The sequence below is a fragment of the Tursiops truncatus genome, chromosome 13, assembly GCF_011762595.2.
Source record: "Tursiops truncatus isolate mTurTru1 chromosome 13, mTurTru1.mat.Y, whole genome shotgun sequence".
Classification (NCBI taxonomy): domain Eukaryota; kingdom Metazoa; phylum Chordata; class Mammalia; order Artiodactyla; family Delphinidae; genus Tursiops; species Tursiops truncatus.
Window position 1 is genome coordinate 43,612,680 of NC_047046.1, and position 20,460 is coordinate 43,633,139.

General features: G+C 35.8%; 1 protein-coding gene across 1 annotated transcript in view; it reads right to left on the reverse strand.

Annotated features, from left to right (window-relative positions):
- The window catches only part of CDH2 (cadherin 2), a 215,441-nt gene that overhangs the window by 59,933 nt on the left and 135,048 nt on the right, over positions 1–20,460 (reverse strand). Inside the window, exon 3 of the mRNA XM_019930350.3 lies at positions 1,547–1,773. Within this exon, the coding sequence (XP_019785909.1) occupies positions 1,547–1,773 (227 nt within the window). The remainder of the gene's footprint in view (positions 1–1,546; positions 1,774–20,460) is intronic.

Here is a 20,460-nt window from a genome sequence, read left to right on the forward strand (position 1 = left end):
GGTCTGGAGGCCCTCTCCTCGTCCCATTAAAATAATAGAAAACACCGTAAAATTGTGGGTGACAGTGTTCACTGAAAAATTGAATTCCAAAAAATTTATTATGTGGCACAGCTGTGTAAACTATTTGCGGTTTCTATAAGCCATCTTAGATAGCAGTTAATACTGAGCAAAGTTTAATAGTGCCCTTTTATACATTTCTCATTAGTTTAAACCATAGTTCAGGTAATGTGCTACTGTGTACGTTAAATTTAGATCTTGATGTGCTAAAATATAATTTGGATTTCAAAAGAAGTTTAATACATACTGCTAAGGAACGTCTCACATATTTATGACCCTATTAAATCCCACAGAATTAATGCTGTACTTATTCTAAACCTATGTCAGTCGTGATGGATGCTGGAGATGACCCACTTTGCACATGGGGTATTAATCTCTGCTGGGTGTCAACATTTTCTTCTGTTTCTCCCTATGTCTGTAGACATTTTAGCCATTAGCCCTTGCTGCTTCAATGCAAAGATCCAAGCTAGTTTGCTGGAACACAGCGAATCATCAACAACAACCAAAGCATCTTTTCACTCAGTTACCAGTTCCTTACTTTATAGTACCCAAATGACATGATTTCCCCTAACAGTTAATAGATTAACAAATTACATGTCACATAATGAAAGTCCAACATGGGTATAAGAGAAAAAATATCTTTTTCTCTAAATTTATTCATATTTGATTATGGCTGTGTATATCACATTTACAATGAAATACCAGAAAAGAATGTGTGTATTCTTATCTCTCACAGTACAATAAATATACAAAATGTAAAAGTCATAAAATCATGGACTTGAGATTATATTAATCAACTCAAAGGACTAGAATATTCAGAACTAATAATGTTATCATAACTTTACTGAAGAAGTTAACGTTTCTATTTAAAATTCTTAAAATAGTGCCTTACACAAAATAAGTGCTCAATAAATATTGAACTGAATTGAACTTTACTCTGTTAGAAATGTATCTTATTTATTTTATCTCGGCTTATAGCAGCTTCCACCAGAGGGAGTACATTATTCCTAAAAGTCATGTCGGTAGTATAAATAATTCATACTCCCCAATTTAATTATTAAGAGACAAGACAAAAACCCAGTACTCCTTGACAGAAATTCTTTCCTTCTACTACTATAAATCTGTATTTCCCATCTAATAAATTTGGCTGGTGACATCTTACAAACAATTGTTTATTTTGTGGTTAAATTTAACACCTTATCAAGTTTCTAAGAAATTTAAAACAAACAACTACTTCTAATTTAAATTAAGTTATAAATCTCAAAGTATAAACAAACCTTTCAAATACAGTTTAGGATTGCTGATAATATATTTTGTCTAAGCATCTTATAAGGTTAAAAACAGCAAAATACTATTGTAGCAAATGAAGCTGATACAAAGTCAAATATTGGCCACCCATTAATGTGATGCAAAGTATGTATTTAGTTCAAACTGCACATTTCTGATCTGCAAACATAACTCCATCCAAAGCCATACTTGGATACTCTACCTTCACTGAATCCTCAGATAAGGTTGGTTTGAGGCTCAATTTTACTGCCACTTGCCACTTTTCCTGAGTCTCTTTGTCTTGAGCATATATCAGGAACTTTGAGTGCTCAGAGGAGAGGGGAAAGCTTCTCACGGCATACACCATGCCATCTGCATCCACCTTAAAATCTGCTGGTTCGCTGCTTTCATACTGTACTTTTCTTTTCCCGTTGCAGTTGCTAAACTTCACTGCAGAAGATAATAAATACGTAAGACTAATTATACCACAAAGGCAAAAAAAGCTATTCATCTAATGCTATATCCTGATTAGGTTAAAAATAAAACGTAGCATCATGAAACACAAAAATTTTATTTTATTTTATTTTTTGCGGTACGCGGGCCTCTCACTGTTGTGGCCTCTCCCGTTGCGGAGCACAGGCTCCGGACCTGCAGGCTCAGCGGCCATGGCTCACAGGCCCAGCCGCTCCACGGCATGTGGGATCTTCCCGGACCGGGGCACGAACCCGCGTCCCCTGCATCAGCAGGCGGACTCTCAACCACTGCGCCACCAGGGAAGCCCCCAAAATTTTATTTTTACATTATTAAATTTTCATTAAAAATTTTTTTAAAAGTTACACCACTCCATTTACAGTTATTCCAAATATTAGCTATATTCCCCATGTTGTACAGGACATCCCTATAGTCTATGTTACACTCAATCATTTGTGACTCCCACCCTCACCCCTGTATTGCCCCTCCCCGCTTCCCCCCACTGGTAACCACTAGTTTGTTCTCTAGATTTGTGAGTCTGCTTCTTTTTTGTTTCATTCACTAGTTTGTGGTACTTTTTAGATCGCACATATAAGTGATATCATACAGTATTTGTCTTTCTCTGTCTGACTTATTTCACTTAGCATAGTCCCCTCCAAGTCCACCCATGTTGCTGCAAGTGGTAAAACTTCATTCTTTTTTATGGCTGAGTAGTATTCCATTGTGTGTGTGTGTGTGTGTGTGTGTGTGTGTGTGTGTGTGTGTATACCACATCTTTAGCCATTCATATGATGATGAACACTTAGGGTGTTGGGCTGTGAAAGAAAATGAATTAACATTTGTTGAATGCTAGGCACTGAACAAGACACTTAAGGTTATTTACTTTAACCTTAAGAATAACCACCCAAAGTAGGAATCATTTTATCTGTTCTACAGATGCGGAAGAAAATTCAGAAAGCCACCAATTCTCCAAGCTTTTGACTGTTAGTGGTTGTTTGCCTTATAGGAGCACAAAGGGATCTTCACGTCTTAAACCTTTAATAGACAACAAAAGTAAAGTAAAAGAGGCTTGATAGATGCTTGGGAAGAGAGTAATGCCACATTTAGATCTCTGAAAGTACCAAAGTAACTAGCATATTAAAAAGGAGTTCTTCATTTGGAGCATAGCTTGAATGTCCCACAGAGGGGAGGAGCAGAGCCCCTCACAGGCTAATGAGAGTGTGTGGCAAATGAGAAAAATTCACACTCACTGTTACTGCCACTGACTTCGGCTAATTTGGTACTCAGCTTACCTATTTGGATTCAGGTGTCAGAAAGATGCAGGCTAGGAAAGATACAGGCCTTTGAAAAAATGTATTAGCAAAGAAGGAAAAAATGTGCCTTTTCCTACAAAGGGTCACTGCACATCCTATGAATGAGAAGTGGGTGATCCCAGAGAGTTTGACATCGGAGAAAACACGTGGCAGGAAATTGCATAATGGTTAGTTACTTAAAATTGTTTCGCTTTTCTAATACCCCTGCCCCCATTGGTTTAATATTTCTGTTATTAAATTGTTCTGGGTTTTTAAAACAACTGGTAATTTTCATTTGCTTTAATATTAAAATAAGCAGCATTTGGGACATTACTCAGTTTTAGAGAAAGGTCTTGTATTACATAATTCCCTTCGTACATTCAACCAGTGGAATCAATACCTCAACTCAAGGTCCATTGCCAAATGAAAAAGTCCTCCTTAGTGAAGTATCAATCCTGATTTCATCCCGTGGTTGTGATTTAATGCACAAAATATGCCTGGTTCACATGCTTAATCAATAATTACCAGGTTTTACTGTTTTCAAGTCATGCAAATTAAAAAGCTTATTCATTTCAATGAGTATTATGGACTGAATTCTGTTCCCCAAAATTCACAGGCTGAAGCCCTAATTCCCAGTACCTTAGAATATAAGTATATTTGGAGATACGGTTTTTAAAGAGGTAATTAAGGTAAATGAGCTCATATGGCTGGGCCCTCATCCAATATGACTGGTGTCTTATAAGAAGAGGAAATTTGGACATAGATGCACATATACGTAGAGGAAAGACCATTGTGCGCACAGAGGAAAAGATGGCCATCTGCAAGCCAAAGAGAAAGGTCTCAAGAAAACCCAAACCGGCTGGCCCCTTGATCTCAGACTTCCAGCCTCCAGAACTGTGAGAAAATAAATTTCTGTCATTGAAACCACCCACTCTGTAGTCTACTAAATGGACAATACACGAATTCCATTTGTTAACCATTGGTCAGCGTTTATTGTGTGTTGTTTTGTTCATTTATGACTTAGATGCACCATGAATATTTTCTCAAAATTGACCAGATTCACTTCTGCCCTAGCACCAAGCGCTGAAACTTACTTAGGAGAAAGTTTTTACAGAAACATAGAAATTAATAGAAAAAGTGGAAAACCGCTATGTTACAGAATCTCAGTTACAGCACTAATACATATTTATAATTTATATAATATATTTATTTACCAGTTATGGACTTTCAAAACGGTTTTCAGGAGGACTATGGCAAAATATGTTTACCAGAAAACCTGGTTAAAAATAAAAAGGAGAGTGGACAGAAGCCACTTGAAAGGGAGAACGAGATATTCAAGGGACATGGTAAAATTAAGATTAGATTTAAATTTCCACTTTGAGATGAGGAAGGCAAACATCATAGTTATATGACTTGTGAGGAGAAATACATAGTTCACTGGAACCACGCTGTTTCTGTTATTAACATATTTTCCTAATGGATAGTAGGTAAAGAATTCTGAGTAATATAATACGATTTTCAACATTTATTTTCCAAAATATGAAGCAGTTTGATCATTTTTTAATGTATAGGTTTTTAAGAAAAGGTGATGATACATTTACTTGAAATTAAAATGCATCCTTAGCAGTGAAACTATTCTGTATGATACTGTGATGGCAGATACGTGACAGGACGCGTTTGTCAAAACTCATGGACTGAGCAACACAAAGGGTGAATCCTAAAGTAAAATTAAGGACTTTACAGTAATGTATCATTATTGGTTGTAACAAATGTGCCATATTAATGCGAGACGTTAATAATAGGGAAAACTATGGGGTGGGGTGGATATGGAACTCTTCACTTGGTGCTCGATTTTTCTGTAAACTTAGAATTGTTCTAAAAAATAAAGTCGATTCATAATTAAAAAATACTTCCTTTAGGGGAACTAGCTATATTATTAGATATTTAAAAGGAGTAGATAGTTGTCAATATCCTGTCTCTCCCAAACGTGAGTTCCAGTGAATTGCCCCAACGTGGTATTAGCTGGAGCTGGATAATATAACTGAATCAATAACTTTACATAAACACCCTATGTATGGAGACACTGAATGTAGTTTCATGAAAGTCATAATATTTTACCAGACGTGTAATAAAGCTGAAATTCTGTTATTTGAAAAACAATCGAACTCAACTTGAAATATTTTTTTTCTGACGATCTTCTTTACATTAAGACGTTAATTTTGCTTAAGTGCTCAAATAACTTAGAGTAGAAGCTGTAGAATTTCAAAACATAGGAGAAAAGGAAATAAATTGCCTTAGACAACTGAAAAAGCAAACTTGATCCACTGGATCATTCAAATTTAAAACAACTCTACACACAATTAAATGTTTGTGCCTAAAAACATCATCATATTAAACAAGAAATTTATTATTAGAGTCATTGCATAGTTTACATATAATATATAGTTACTGTGTTCTAGCCTACATAAAACTTTGTTAACATGATTAATATGAAATTAAACACCAGTGAAATAATTATTTTAAAGTACTTTTGACTCTTAAAGCCATACCTCAAATTAATGTTGACCATAAAACCATAATATCCTTATAAAATATTAATGGCAAACCACGGATCTTATACATTAAATGTATTAGCAGTTAATAGCAGTACATAAACCACAGAAATGAAAATGTGCAAATACACACATACAGTTTACAATTTTTGCCTGAGTGAAACCTCACCCATGTTTAGAAACAATCACAAGAGAACACTGTAAAATAGTTTTGTGCCTAAATATATCTTTGACTTTTTTATTGTATCTTTTTCCCACATGAATTGCTATCTCTGAAGGCATATTGGGAAAACAGAAATAGTTTCACAGTGTTAACAGACGTTCTCCTTCTATGGGGACAGGGCAATATTTATTAAGGAGTTAGCTAGCTAGCTATTAGTGAAGAAGTGATAGGGAGGAAGGTAGAGAAGAACTGTCTCAACATTAAGGATTTCATGGTGTTTTTACTTACAGATTCCAATGGAGAAAGGTTACCAAGTGCAGGTTTGTTCATAAATCTGCTTAGATATTCTTCGCTTACTCTAGGCCCTTTCTGAGTTTCAATTTGAGGAACAATTTTTCCTAGAACCATTTAGGGTCCACCAATCCTTTTCACACATGCACAGTAGGATACACTAGAGACAGTTTGGAAATTTCCATATGGACCTTGGTGGAAAAAGTCATTCCATTTTCTTTATAGCATATAATTATGATAAGAAAAATGAAATACAGAGTTTTGGGAAACATACTGACTATTAAATATACATAAAACTTCCATACAAAAGAATTTTTAAAAATCTTTAATAAGAAATTTGAGCTTATTTGCATGAAATGCCTTTTTAATAACAAGTTTTATGACAGAGACATCAAATGCTTGATAATTACCACCAAGGCAAACTTTATTCACAAAAGTTGGTGGTAGCAAATGGGTAGCACAGAGTTCATCACTTTTTCTCCAATTGACAGAAAGTTCTTTCTCGTCATGAACCATGAGGGATATACTGATTAAATTTTTCCTGGTCCTTCTTTTTCTTAATTGACAAATACAATGTTGAAATTCCTTGTGGAAATGCAAAAGTTTTCATATTTTTTCATCCTAAGTATTTTAAAATAATGATAAAACTTGACTTCAAGCATATATATATTGCTCTAACAGTCAATAATTCTTCCTTAGGATTTAAAATGTAACACCAACTAAACATCACAAATGAATCATTTTTATCCTTTTTCCAAAGCTGAACTTTGTTTCAAATCCATAAGCTTGGTGAGTATGTGTACTATTATTTACATGGCCTTTGCGATTTTCAATTAAGTTCATTCAGGTGCTCCAAAATGTCAGTTAAATAGGTTATTTTTTTCAAGCAAATAACTCTCCTTCAACAAATCTGCAGTGAACAACATTCAAACACACTCACAATCCATTTTTCTATTAGCTAATAAACTCTTGCAAAAAAAGTGTCCTTTGGACAGCTTGGGCACTTTGGTATATATCAGCAAATATGGTTTTCTAATCCCTGATCTTTGCATAAAGCTGTTGCCATTTATTTTCATAATATCAATTTATGTGGTTTTAAGATTTATGAGCAAACCTTTATATACAAGAGTTCCTAGGTGAGTAAAACTAACAGAATCATGGGGCTCTCAGATTAAATTCCTGATGTTTATATCTTCATACCATTTATAGCCATTATACCTTCACGCCATTATGGCCAAAGCATCAGCCTCATGTAATATTTGCTTAAAATCTTGCTTTAAAGTGTTCATTTGGGTCTTTGAATGTATGATTTACAAAAGTTTGTCCTCCTTTTTTTTCCAAAATGAATAATGCTCTTTAAGGATTCTAACGACTGCTATTAGCCAACATATTTATTATTTCCTTAAAGTCATCAACATGCAATGATCACTCTTTTGATCTAATCATCTTTTTGATTAGTGCTGTCACTATGATGTGTGACATGCCAACAGTACCTCTCCTGAGTGTATTATTCAAAAGTGGCTCCTTTTCGATTTCTTCTACTTCCTTGGTTTCCAGTATAGCACTGATGATACACATATAGGCTGGTAAACTAAGAAATTCTGCCTTTGTGTGAGGCATTTTGGCCTCAGGCATTAAGTGGAAAATCCCAATAAATGGCTTTTAGAACTTGATCATGTAGTGCTATACTCAATCTCATAAAGGAATTTGCTTACTTTCTGCTTAAGAGAATCCCAAATTTCTTCTGCCTAAATTGGTTGTTTTGGGGTACAGTGAGCACACAATTAGTCCTGCATGTAGCTTCACTGGCTCACGTTTGCATCAAATAAAACCTTTAGACCAGGTGTGAGAATAATTATAAGGACTCATGAATTCCAATTTGAGGGAAAACATTTGAAGGGGTTTTTGTAACTGAAGTCTTTTCATTTTCCACTGGGTTGGGAAAGTAAACATACTTTAAAATGAAATCTAAAGACAAAAGAGACTGCAGGCATGTATAGCTTCAGAAAATCTATGTGTAAATAATATATAATATACATATAATATATAAATAGTAAAGTATAAGTAATATTATCCTGTAATATACTAATGAATATTATAAATATTACAACTATAAAATAAATATATTTCAGGTCTTCTGCATTGTTAAAACATTTAAATATAAGGCATATGAAAAGCTTGGAAAATTAAACGTACTGTAATCTAAATTGGAATACTGAATATTAATTTTCACTTAATTTAATAATTGAAAGTCTTAAAAATGTACAAAATATAATCATTATTTACAGTTCTGGATAATCAAAAAATATTTTGAAAGCAATCCATTTCTGTAACTTACAGTCCTGTTTAGTAATTTAGTAAATTTTATGTCCAGAAAAACCAATCAATTTAATTCTAAGGAATTTGTTTCCAAAAACCTATATAAATTTAACATAATAGAGACATTTTAATTTTAAAAAACACACAAAAATTAACTATTGGTTTCCATCGAGAAAAGATTTTGACTGTTAACTTTAAAATCCAACAGGAATAAAGGAAAAAAAGCAAAAGAAGAAAGTAGAAAAAAGAAAAAGAAGGAGGGAAGAAGAAATAAACAACTGAGAAATCTAACCAAGTTAATAATTCTCTGGTACCTGACAAAAACATAAAATTTATATATACCTTCTCTTTTACAATTAAATGGAGAAAAGTATGAGCAAAAGATGCAAGCAAATTAAATTGAAAGAATAATAAAAGTAACATTTGCATAAAATTTTCACTTAGGATAAACACGTTGATATGAAAACAATGATCAGGTGACTGGGGGGCTTCAGTGGGAAAGGGGACATTTTGGTGCTCACTCCATGTGCGGCAAGTACTTGGCCAATGAAAAGATCTGGGGAGATGCTATGTGGAGACTTGGGTCTATGCAAATCTTAGCAAAAGAGAAAAATAATAAAAATAATAAAAACTTTCAGGAAGTTTTTACCGAAAGCAATGAAAGAGCATTCAAATGTAATGTTCACTATTGTGAGTTAATTTACTGACCTGTTTTATAATAAAAATGCCTTCACATTTTTAACACTATAAAAAAGTTCAACCATGAGTATCTACAGCACACTTATATCCCATTCTTGGCAATCTGGTTGGGAAACACTGATCTATTTTGCCGTACTGCTGAAATATTAACGCTTCAGTTGGCATTGAGAATGATGACCAATAATTTCAGTTTTTCTCCTCTTTCTAAACATTCATAAAGATGACACTTCTCATCTCCTTGGCCTTCAGCATGACCATGTGGATTACTTTGGCCAATAAAATCTGGGGATTGAAGTCACACATATTGCTTCCCAGCAGCAGCATTTAAAAGTTGATACCCTCTACAGCCAGACAAAACTATAATTCAAAAACATACACGTACACCTATGTCCACAGCAGCACTATTCACAATAACCAAGACACAGAAACAACCTAAATGTCCATTGAGAGAGTAATGGATAAAGAAGATGTGGTACATATATGCAATGGAATACTACTCAGCCATAAAAAAGAATGAAATAATGCCATTTGCAGCAGCATGGATGCAACTAGAGGTTATCATACTAAGTGAAGTAAGTCAAAAAGAGAAAGACAAATATGTTACGATATCACTTACATGTGGAATCTAAAATATGACACAAATGAACTTCTTTATAAAACTCGCAGATATAGAGAACAGACTTGTGATTGCCAGGGGCAGCAGGGCGGGGGGTGTTGGGAAGGGATGGACTGGGAGTCTGGGGTTAGTAGATGCATAGAGAATAGATGGACAACAAGGTCCTACTGTATAGCACAGGGAACTATATTGAATGTTCTGGGATAAACGATAATGGAAAAGAATATAAAAAAGAATATATATATATATATAGAGAGAGAGAGAGAGAGAGAGAGAGAGAAAGAGAGAGAGAGAGAGAGAGAGAGAGAGAGAGAGAGAGAGAGAGAGGGAGAGCCACCTGAGTCACTTTGCTGAACAGCAGAAATTAAAAAAAAAAAAGTTGATGCCCTCTTTCCCTGCAGTGGCAATTAAGAAAGGACATGTTAAACGCAGATAATAACAGGATCGAACCCCCGGGGTGAGTGAGCCCAGCCATGGAGAACTGCCCTGGAGAGTCTCCTGCTTCCACCGAGGACTTCTTCGCAGGAAGGGGAAATTGACATTTTTTACGTTAAGCACAGAAGAATGGGGGTAATTGTTACTGCAGCACATCCTAGCCTATCATGATAAGGTCTCAACTTGAGTGACCTAAATCCCTCTCACTGCAGCAGAATTAGGATGAAGTGTCTATGAAATGAAATAAATCAGAATCAAACTTATTGTAGATCAAATTAATACAACTAAAATATTTCTTCTTACTAAAAGCGTTGGTATTTCCCCACCAAAAGCAAGAGGTTTTATTATAATGTTCTCTAAAATGTTATAAAATCTAGAGAAGCTGTTATTTCATTTTCTTTCCAGGGCAAGTCATGTAGTATTTAACTAACATCTATATACAAGTTGCCACAAATAAAAGAAAGGAATAAAGAGCTACGATATTCTTCGTGAAATTGAAAAAAATCAAAACAAGCAGTAGGGATGATGATTATGACATTCAAAATATGAAATTTAGATTTTCAATTGTCCAATAATGCTATGCATACGATTTCATATATTAAACCTCTGGAAAAGCAGTAAGGTTATTACATTCTCCCTTATATGCAATTCTAGTAACTCAAAAAATTTAAACTGTTCTTCTGTTCTTCACTTCATTGATATTCTTCCTCCAGGCATCTCTGTTTCATGAAATTCAATGAAAACCCTTTCTTTTGACAGAATCCAGCTAAAAATATATTAAATGATCAGTGTTCAGGCAGAATTACTTTTTTTTTTTTTTTTTGCAGAATGTGCCCATTAACAAATTACACTGAAATATCACTACCTCTAATTAAATTACTCTGACAGAACACAGGTTGTGTGGAAGCTCTTTTTCCCAAATGTATGATTATTAGTCTCTGAAATTTGATGCAATTTAGTTAGCTTTATGTTTCAGGCTACTTATGTCAACAAAGAAGGATCCTAATTCCTAAGTTTTGTGGCAGGTTTTTATTAATTTTTAAAGAAAACAGAGTTCTCCGAATAAACTTTGCTGAAAAAATAAATTCTTGCTAATTGGAGTTTTCAAGTATACCACTAGAACGGAAAAAACAAAACTAATCTTGTGTTTAAATCAATTTCAACAATGTGGCTTAAAAATGTGCCACAGAGACCAGAAAGAGGGAATGTCTCCCCAGAATGCCCAACTTACTAAGTAAGACATGGGTATACCAAGGAACAAAAGGATGTTGTACATTTTATAAAATTTGAATAAGAGAAAGAGGTACATAGAACATAATGTTCATTAAGCAACTCAGTCCTACAGTATGACATGATATCACATGAATGGCAATTAAAGTCCATTGAACTATTAAACTATTAAATCCCAAATTATCTGCTGATAGTAAAGTTAGAAAACAGAAAGGATAAGATTTTTATCCTAAACACTTAAAACAATTTAAGAAATATTTATTCCTTTACTCGATTTTAGAGAAAAATATCCTTGTCATATATGAAGAAATGACAATGTACTGATATATAAAACAGCTCTTGAAAACCTGCCATAACACATAACTCATAATTTAAAAGCTGAATTCCCAATTATTACTGCCAAATTCCCCCCAAAGAAATACTGGCTCACTAGCTACTGGAAAGAACTTTGCAAAGAGCAAAGTTGGACTTTCTACAGAAAACAAACTAAAAATTTAACAAAAGCAACACCAAAACCCACAATATTACATGCGTTATTTCTAAAGGCTGTCTACATTTTTCTGAACATGAGCAACATGATGTGTATTAAGTATTTAATATATGTCGGATTCCATAAAAATGTCATCAATGTTACTATGTCTTTCACAGAGCCAATGAAGTTGCTCAAAGTAATTATATGAAGTCCCTAAGTTGCCAATGAAATTTAAGTAGTAAAAGCAATGAACAAATTCTAATGTAGATTCAATTAATGGGTTGTTAGTGGGTAAACATCACTGTATAACCTGGGGAAAAACATGGCCTCCATTTTTTTATTGTCTCAGTAGACCAGTTTCCAACTTTTTGAAGAATTATTGTATAAACCCTAGAAAGCTGCTCTAATAGCATGAAAGTATTCTTCCAACAGCCTAACCGGACAGTATTTCTTAGTACTTACTCTGATCTACTGCAGCTAGTCACAAGAAAAACAAGGGTAAGTAATCTATGACATATAATAAAAAAAATGGGCTATGAGTTTAATGCATCAATATAATAGTAGTAAAGGGCTATTTCAAGATTATTTGGTTTTACGCAAATGCATAAATATTTGAGTAATACTCTTTTAAATGTCAATTATTTATATTTAGAAATTATATTTTATGCTTATTAAATTTTTATTATAATGCCCAAAATTGCAGTCATTCCAAAACGCTGTCATTGGTTTAAAAGAACCAACCAAACAAAAAAGTGAAACAAAAAATCCTCTTCAAAAGCGTTCCCCTCCCTTCTGTCACAGCCTGAAATGAACATCTACCTCTGTGAACACACCAACTCAGCAATCCAAATTGCTGGGCAAAAATCTGCTGCTTCAACTGACAATAATAAGCCTTCTACTCATTAATGCGTTGACATTCCCTCTTGGAGAAATGATTACACTTCTATTTCACCATTCTCCTTAATTATATCAAAGTGCATGGGATGAATGGTCACACACTGTAATATTATGGCCAGCTCACATGCTCCACACTGTGATTTATCTGAAAACATCTTAGGTGCATGAGTGTTCTGTCCAGGGACATTATTCTTACCCCTGCTTTTCCAAATGACACTTAGTCCAGCTCTAAGGTAAACTTATGAAGGGTCAGGGTATCTCTAAGTTTTACAGAGATAAAGATTTTGCATGTTTGATTTACCCCATGAATACACAGGCATGTATTAAAGGATTTTCACTACATTAACCAAGAGGATGTCAAGGCAAGTATCCTATGTACACACTATTTACTCCCAACTTAACCAATTCTCAGTCTGCATGTGTTAGCTACAAAAAACTGACTTAGGCTAAAACAATATCCTTATCCCATCCTGATAAGTAGATGCATTAAGCAGACCAGTTGGAATTACATCTTTTTGCCTAAAAGCCCCAGCAATACTAATGTTTTAGGATAATATACTAAAAGCCCTATTTTTAAAAAAGTAACTTAGACATTTGACTTCCAGAGTCGTTAAAATGAATTAAAACAACACACGTAAATAATTGAGACAAAGATATAAAAACATACACCTAAACAGGGATGATGAAAGATCTATTAAATGTGGATTTTTCATCTTAAAAAAATCCCATTTAAAAAAAAAAGAGGGATATAAAAACCAAGAACAAATAGAAATGCAAGGTATGAAGGAGACTTCTGGATAGCGTGGCATGGCACAGTCGGGTCATGTTTTCGATGGACAACCTTGCTCCCAACAGGCAGCAATGATGAAGTATAAAGAGTTTTTAAAAAGAGAGAGACAAAATCTAGCCACACTCTAAAACAAAATAAACATCTCTGTGGACCAGAAATGAACTTAATGTAATTTGCCACCTGGATAGGAAGCAGGCAGGGACAACTGGAAGTTCAGCTTCTGTTGGGTTAAGGGGCTTGAAGGTCAGAAGACGTAGGGCACAGCATCTAGGTTGCCATTTGACGCCAGGATGTGGGGCTGGGACTGGGCTCAGAGTGGTTTTGTGCAAGGGCAGAATGAGAGATGAAAACAAAAATTCCACAATCCCAAAGTATCGTACATCAAACAATCTAATACTAAGGACAGTCAACGAAATCAACAATCAGAATCTAACACACTTCAAATGAATTTAATTTCATGGAACATTCCTCTGGTTCGCTCTAACCCACTGGCTACTTCTTCTGCAATTCTGTAAGATGCCTCAAGCTTCAGCCCGGCATCTTCACTTCTTTCCATTCTCACCCTAGGTGATTTCAACCAGCCCCAAGGTTTTAAAAACCACCTACACAAAGAAGATTGTTGAGAAAGTCTATAAAACCTTGACTGTTCCCTCGAGCTCTAGACTCCTATATCCAATTGCCTACTTGCCACCTCCATTTGGACATCGAATAGGAAACTCAAACTGAACAGGTTCCAAAGCCAACTCTTGATTCATTTCTGCCCTCAACAAATGCCATGGTGAACAGTTTCACCCTTCACCCAAATGCTCTGACTACAAGACTAGGAGTTGAGCTTGACTCCTGTCTTATTCCAAAAGGAATCTATTTGAAAGTTCTGTCAGCTCTGCTTTCAAAATATATCCCCAATATGGCCATTTCTCAGCACCCCCACGGCACCAGCCATTATCTGGGTTGAATTACAGCTGGAGCCTCTGACTCGCCTATCACTCCCACTCTCTGCGACACCTAGACTGGCCTTTTAAAAACATAAATTAAGTCATGCTCAAAGGCTTCCTATCACACCACGTAGAACAAAATCCTTAACAAAAGCCCTTGGCCCTGCAACCTCTTCCTCCTTTCCTCTTGGAGCTCACTGGGCAGCCACAGTCACGTAGGCCGTCTGGTGATTCCTCCAACAAGCTACACTGGTTCCTGCCCCAGGCCCTTTTCCGTATATTTGGAATATTACACAACGCAGGAGAGAGGAGAGGAAAGAATAAGAGAGGAAGCAAGAAAACTTGGACAACAGGCAGGCAGGAGATTGATTAATTAATTGATAATTAATCAATTAATTGATTAATCAATTGCCCAGGTAAAAGACCACTTAATTTTAGTCTTTTTAGTCTTTATAGATAAAGTCACCTTTCCTAAATTTTTCCAACTTGCTTCCTTTCTTTTGTTTTCCATGTCACTGATAGCAATACATGATTAGAGTTGACTTTTTCCAATCAAACCAGAGAATGAATAAAAGGAATGCAAGACACTCTTTTTATTTATTACCTGGGTTGACTAGGGATGAGTAATAGGAATCACAGAACACATAGGCGAGGAGCACAGCATATCATGCATCTTAATAAGAGCTAAGCAAATAGAGAGGCAGCAAACGAAAGTGTTTTGATGTTTGCAGCCTAGTCATTGGCCTAATGGGCAAAACGTGTAGTCATGGCTGGGATGCCACAGGCCACCCAGAGTCTGTGCTCTACTGTACTACATGACCTCTCAGACAACGGTGGTTTGAAAACTTGCAGGAGGAATGAACAAATTCCAACCAGCTCCTCAACACTGAAGAATAAGGCAAACAACAACAGTCTAGTGCTGAGCTAGTGTTCATTCATGTATGCATGAAGTCTCCTCAAAACTGGGGACCACTAAGAATGGGCATAAAGCAACTTGTGGGTTTCAGCATCTTAACCACCAGCTATAACCTGCTTCAATGAGAAGGTGGATAGGATGACTCTTTTTTTTTTTTAACTTTTTTAAAAATTGAAGTATAGTTGATTTACAATGTTGTGTTAATTTCTGCTGTACAGCGAAAGGACTCAGTAATACATATATATACACATTCTTTTTTATATTCCTTGGATGACTCGATATAAAGAAACAAAAGACAAAGGTGGGGATTTCACCCTCTTCCGCAGATCCAACAGTACTAGTTAATAACATCACATGAACTTATTTTGTATGTATGTGTGAATCCATCTATCTGTCTACTTAGTGCTGTACTCTGAGTAAGTAGTAACTACAGAGTAGGTGGTCAACTTACAGAGTAACTCAGCATGTACAGAGTAAGCAGTCAACTAATACTCTCAGTATTACTGTTTCCAAGCCCAGAGTTTAGAATGTTTGTGATATGTCTCATTTAAATATCACCTACAATGATATAAATACTTTCATGTACTTATTTTTTCCTATTCTTTCTTTAGCTGCCCATCTTCATACATAGGGAAACAGAAGGCCACAGAGTGTAAGTTCCCTCATCACATTGAGAGTGTGGCCACTGCTGCCCGAAATTCTTTGGGGGCATCCTAAGAGGCACCCATTACCTCTCAGGACGAAGGTTGATTTCCATTTCTCCCCGAACAGCCCACTCTCAATGAAAATTAACCAAATGATTCCTTGTTTGCCATTTAAGATGAATACTGAAATGAAGATAACAAGATCCCTAACCTCTAGGAGTTTAAAATTAGGAGGAAAGGGCTCCAATAACTAACAGTAAAGTAGAACAATATATAACAAGATGGGCTAAACCAAAGCTTTTGACAATTACAACCGAAGGGAGAAAGGCGATCACTAAAGATGTAGTGAAATGGCAGCCGACTTTTGAACTGAGCAGAGAAGGATGAACAGGACTCCGATAGGCTGCGTGGCGACGGGCGAGAGGTGGTGGCTTTAACGTGATCGAGGCATGGCAGTCTGGCAGTGATGGTGCCTTCACAGAGGCATCAGCGTTTATGGAAAGAGTGGTGTCTGGATCAGCTCAGCTGCTTCTCGCTTAATGCCTTTGTTAAGGATGAGTATCTGTAAAGGATCTTTTTCTAGGGCAAATTTGTTTGGCAAGGAGTTTTGGGGACATATTATCTTTGTGGGGGAGGGAGTCTTATGGGCTAAAGGCTTTACTGAGAGAAGCAGTCTCCAGGTAGACTGAAATCCATTCAGCTAAAAGAAGAAATGTCAACAGAGGTACAAACGAACAATCTAATCACTGATGCACATGAAATTGGTTCATAGAATTCAGGGGCAGTGCGTGTGTATACCATGCCTATGTGACAGTAGGATTCACTGTTAAAATTTAAATGCCATTCTAGTTTTTAAAAAAGGCTTAGCATTTCCTCTTTTCCAGAGCCCATGGGTGACCTCTTAACATGAGGAAGACCATGAGTGGCATTTTTTAAACGTGGGAATTATTCAAAAATACACAATATAATATGCAAGATGTGATTATAAAGAAATAGGATTGATTCCGCAAATCACACAGAAAAATCAGACTCATTATATAACAAGCACGCCTTGAATAAATTATAGTCCAAACAACAGGGGCACTAAATATGCACTTTAATTTGGAGTACAGTACAGAGGTAACTTCAGCTTCTAATCAGATGAATTATTCATAAAGCTAAAAGATACTAAAAAAAAAAAAAAACCAAAACACTGCTTGTATAATAAAGGCCAACTCTAATCTCATGTATTTTATAAGAAATCTCCATTAAAACACTACCGTTTTATACTCAATTGAACCGTACCCTCAACTAGTCTGACATAGTGTACTTTTCTCTGAATAAGAAGGAACTGCATTGATGATGAGATTTTTTTTCTTATCATTCTGTTCTTGTTTGCAAAAAATAAAGAGAAGAGAGGACCACAAGTCAGTAAATTCAGTTTTGGTTGCGGTCCCACTGATGCCCAATAATCCTCTGAACAGCTTTGGATCTTCATTTCTTATGGGAAAGTCTCACTGGAAGACTGCTAATATCTTTTATAGCACTAAAAATATGCATACACATATTCTAAAATTCAATATTATAACAAACCCCTGAGTGAATATTACCACTGAACGTGATACTCGTTTTTTTTTGTTTTTTGGTTGTTTTGTTTTAATTGTTGTTGAGTAAGTTTTAAGTAAAAGACAATGGCTTCTCCGAGACAAAAAGCAAAGGACTACTCCTACAGGAATAAAATCATTTTAAATGTATTGTTCTCTAGTTATTAAAAGCTATCAAATCCCAGAGCAAAGTTAAAATCTAAGTATCACATTCCATGTAACGATGGATGAAAGGGCAGCAACAGCTAGAGTGATCGAAATCATGACAATGATTCAATGGTCACTCTTCCTTTCAAGAGGTTAACAAATTACATGGGCATTAATGAATTGTACTTTATAATCTGGTTGCTTTCCTTTTGCTAGAATTTCTTTGTTACCAAGAAAAGTAAAAGAAGCTTAAGTTATTCTGTTTGAAACACAACTCTTCCTCTGATAGACCAATCACCTTCTTTGCATGAACAGATTTCAGTCATTTCTGTACTAGGGTGTCACAATGAGTATAAATCGTTGAAGGCAAAAGATACGACCAGTATTTCAAGTTCCAAATTCTATTCCTCACTCCCTTTAAAAATAATGAATGTCGGGCTTCCCTGGTGGCGCAGTGGTTGAGAGTCCGCCTGCTGATGCAGGGGACGCGGGTTCGTGCCCCGGTCCGGGAAGATCCCGCATGCCGCGGAGCGGCTGGGCCCGTGAGCCGTGGCTGCTGAGCCTGCGCGTCTGGAGCCTGTGCTCCGCAGCGGGAGAGGCCACAGCAGTGAGAGGCCTGCGTACCGCAAAAAGAAGAAAAATAATAATAATAATAATGAATGTCAATGAGAAGAGGTAAAGCCTGAACTTCTTTAGAAGACATTTCTTTAGAACAGTTCTTTAGAAATACTTCTCTGGAAATAAAAACTCTGGAAGATAAAAATACGCATTCGAGACAACTAAAGATGCGATCCATGATTTCTCCTAAGTTTGCAATTTATAGCATAAATGCTCCTCAGGAAAGATAAATTGAGGACCTACAAAGTTCCTTGGGAGATTATACGGCAAGAAAACCAATGTGACTATTTCAAGATGAAGTAAAATAGGTACTCCTTTAGCTTTTACACGACGTATTTTCTTTTAAAAGTTTCCAATAAAATAAACTCAGTGTTTGTTATAAAGGAGACATTCTTTATTCAGTTCTTACCATAATGGCCATACAGAAACATTCTGCTTCCAAGTTTTGGTTTCTAATGAGTAGCATTCTTTTTTTTTCAGGTTCAAAGTCAATTTCTTTAAACCGCCTGTTTTATATGCATATACCACCTTTGGATAATTCTTTCATGGATTACAGTTTAGCCTTTAAAACAAGAAACTTTGTTGAATATCTGATTATTTTTCTAGGCGGTTTCAAATCCCTTGATGTCTGGCAAATTTTTACAAAATTAATGAGGTTAACCTTCATTTCTCAGACTTGCAGAGTTACTTTAGGTTAACAGAGATCTCTTATTTAAAGATGACTCGTAGCCAAGGACTTTTAAATTTGACTTTATTTTCAGGAAGATCTACTAAACTCAAAGTATATCTTAAGTAAGAGAAGTATGCGACACATTCTTAATCTTAAGCACATTTAGGCAACTAAATACAGGTTAATCCCGCTTCAAATAAATTAGATTTGTAAAAATATAGACATCTGAACTAAAATGTAAAGGGACATGAATAATGTTTTTCTATTTATAAGATTCCTTTTCATAGCTGCCTAATATTCTATCTTCTTACTCCTTTTCCCATGTCTGAACGTGTCCGTCCTCCTGTAAGGAAGGAGCTGAAATCTAAACGTAAACATGGCAAGTGTTCTACCATCAAGGAAGTCACAGTCTCATCTAAATATTTCTCTAGCAAATTATGTGATTTAAGATGAAGATCTACATAGTGGGGATTAGGGAAATTAGGCCACGAAATCAAAATGCTGAAGGTGACATTTAAAAACATGTTTAAATAGAGTATCGCAAAAGGGATAAAGTTTGCCACAAAAACGTGTGGCTTGTAAACCTTTCATTTATTTGCAGTTTGCAGGAAAATGTCTACTACATACAGAAAGGGACGAACAGAGTCTGTTGCCAAGTATCAGCAGCTGGATTTGAAGACGTGCAATTCTCTATACTTACAGCACTAAGGAAGGCAAAGGAGAAATACGGCTTTTAAGCATTCCCTCCTTAAACCACCACCCCTGTCCCACAGAATACATGTGCACAGTTTTTTTGTGATTATGTTTTTTTGTTTTTTTGGCTGCGTTGGGTCTTCGTTGCTGCTCTTAGGTTTTCTTTAGTTGCGGCGAGTGGGGGCTACTCTTCGTTGCGGTGCACGGGCTTCTCATTGCGGTGGCTTCTCTTGTTGCAGAGCACAGGCTCTAGGTGCACGGGCTTCAGTAGTTGTGGCTCACAGGCTCAGCAGTTGTGGCTCATGGGCTTAGCTGCTCCCCGGCATGTGGGATCTTACTGGACCAGGGCTCGAACCCATGTCCTGTGCATTGGCAAGTGGATTCTTACCCACTGCATCACCAAGGAAGTCCCTGTGATTATGTTTTAATTTGATTTTTAGAATCACAGAAATTCATAGCATCACTGACTTCTTTTTTTCAAAATATAAAATATGCTTTGTATATAAGCCTTCTCATTTTATGCTACTTTGTTTTCTGGTTCAACCAAATCACTGTTAGTGAGAATGAATAAGGCAATTTCTGTTATTTGAAAGGAAAATGTAGGATTCTGCTTGGTTCTTTAATTTCTCCATGAAGATACACACATAGCCCTTTAATAAAAACATGCCATTGAATTTCCATTTCCCATAATTCCTTCTGCTTAG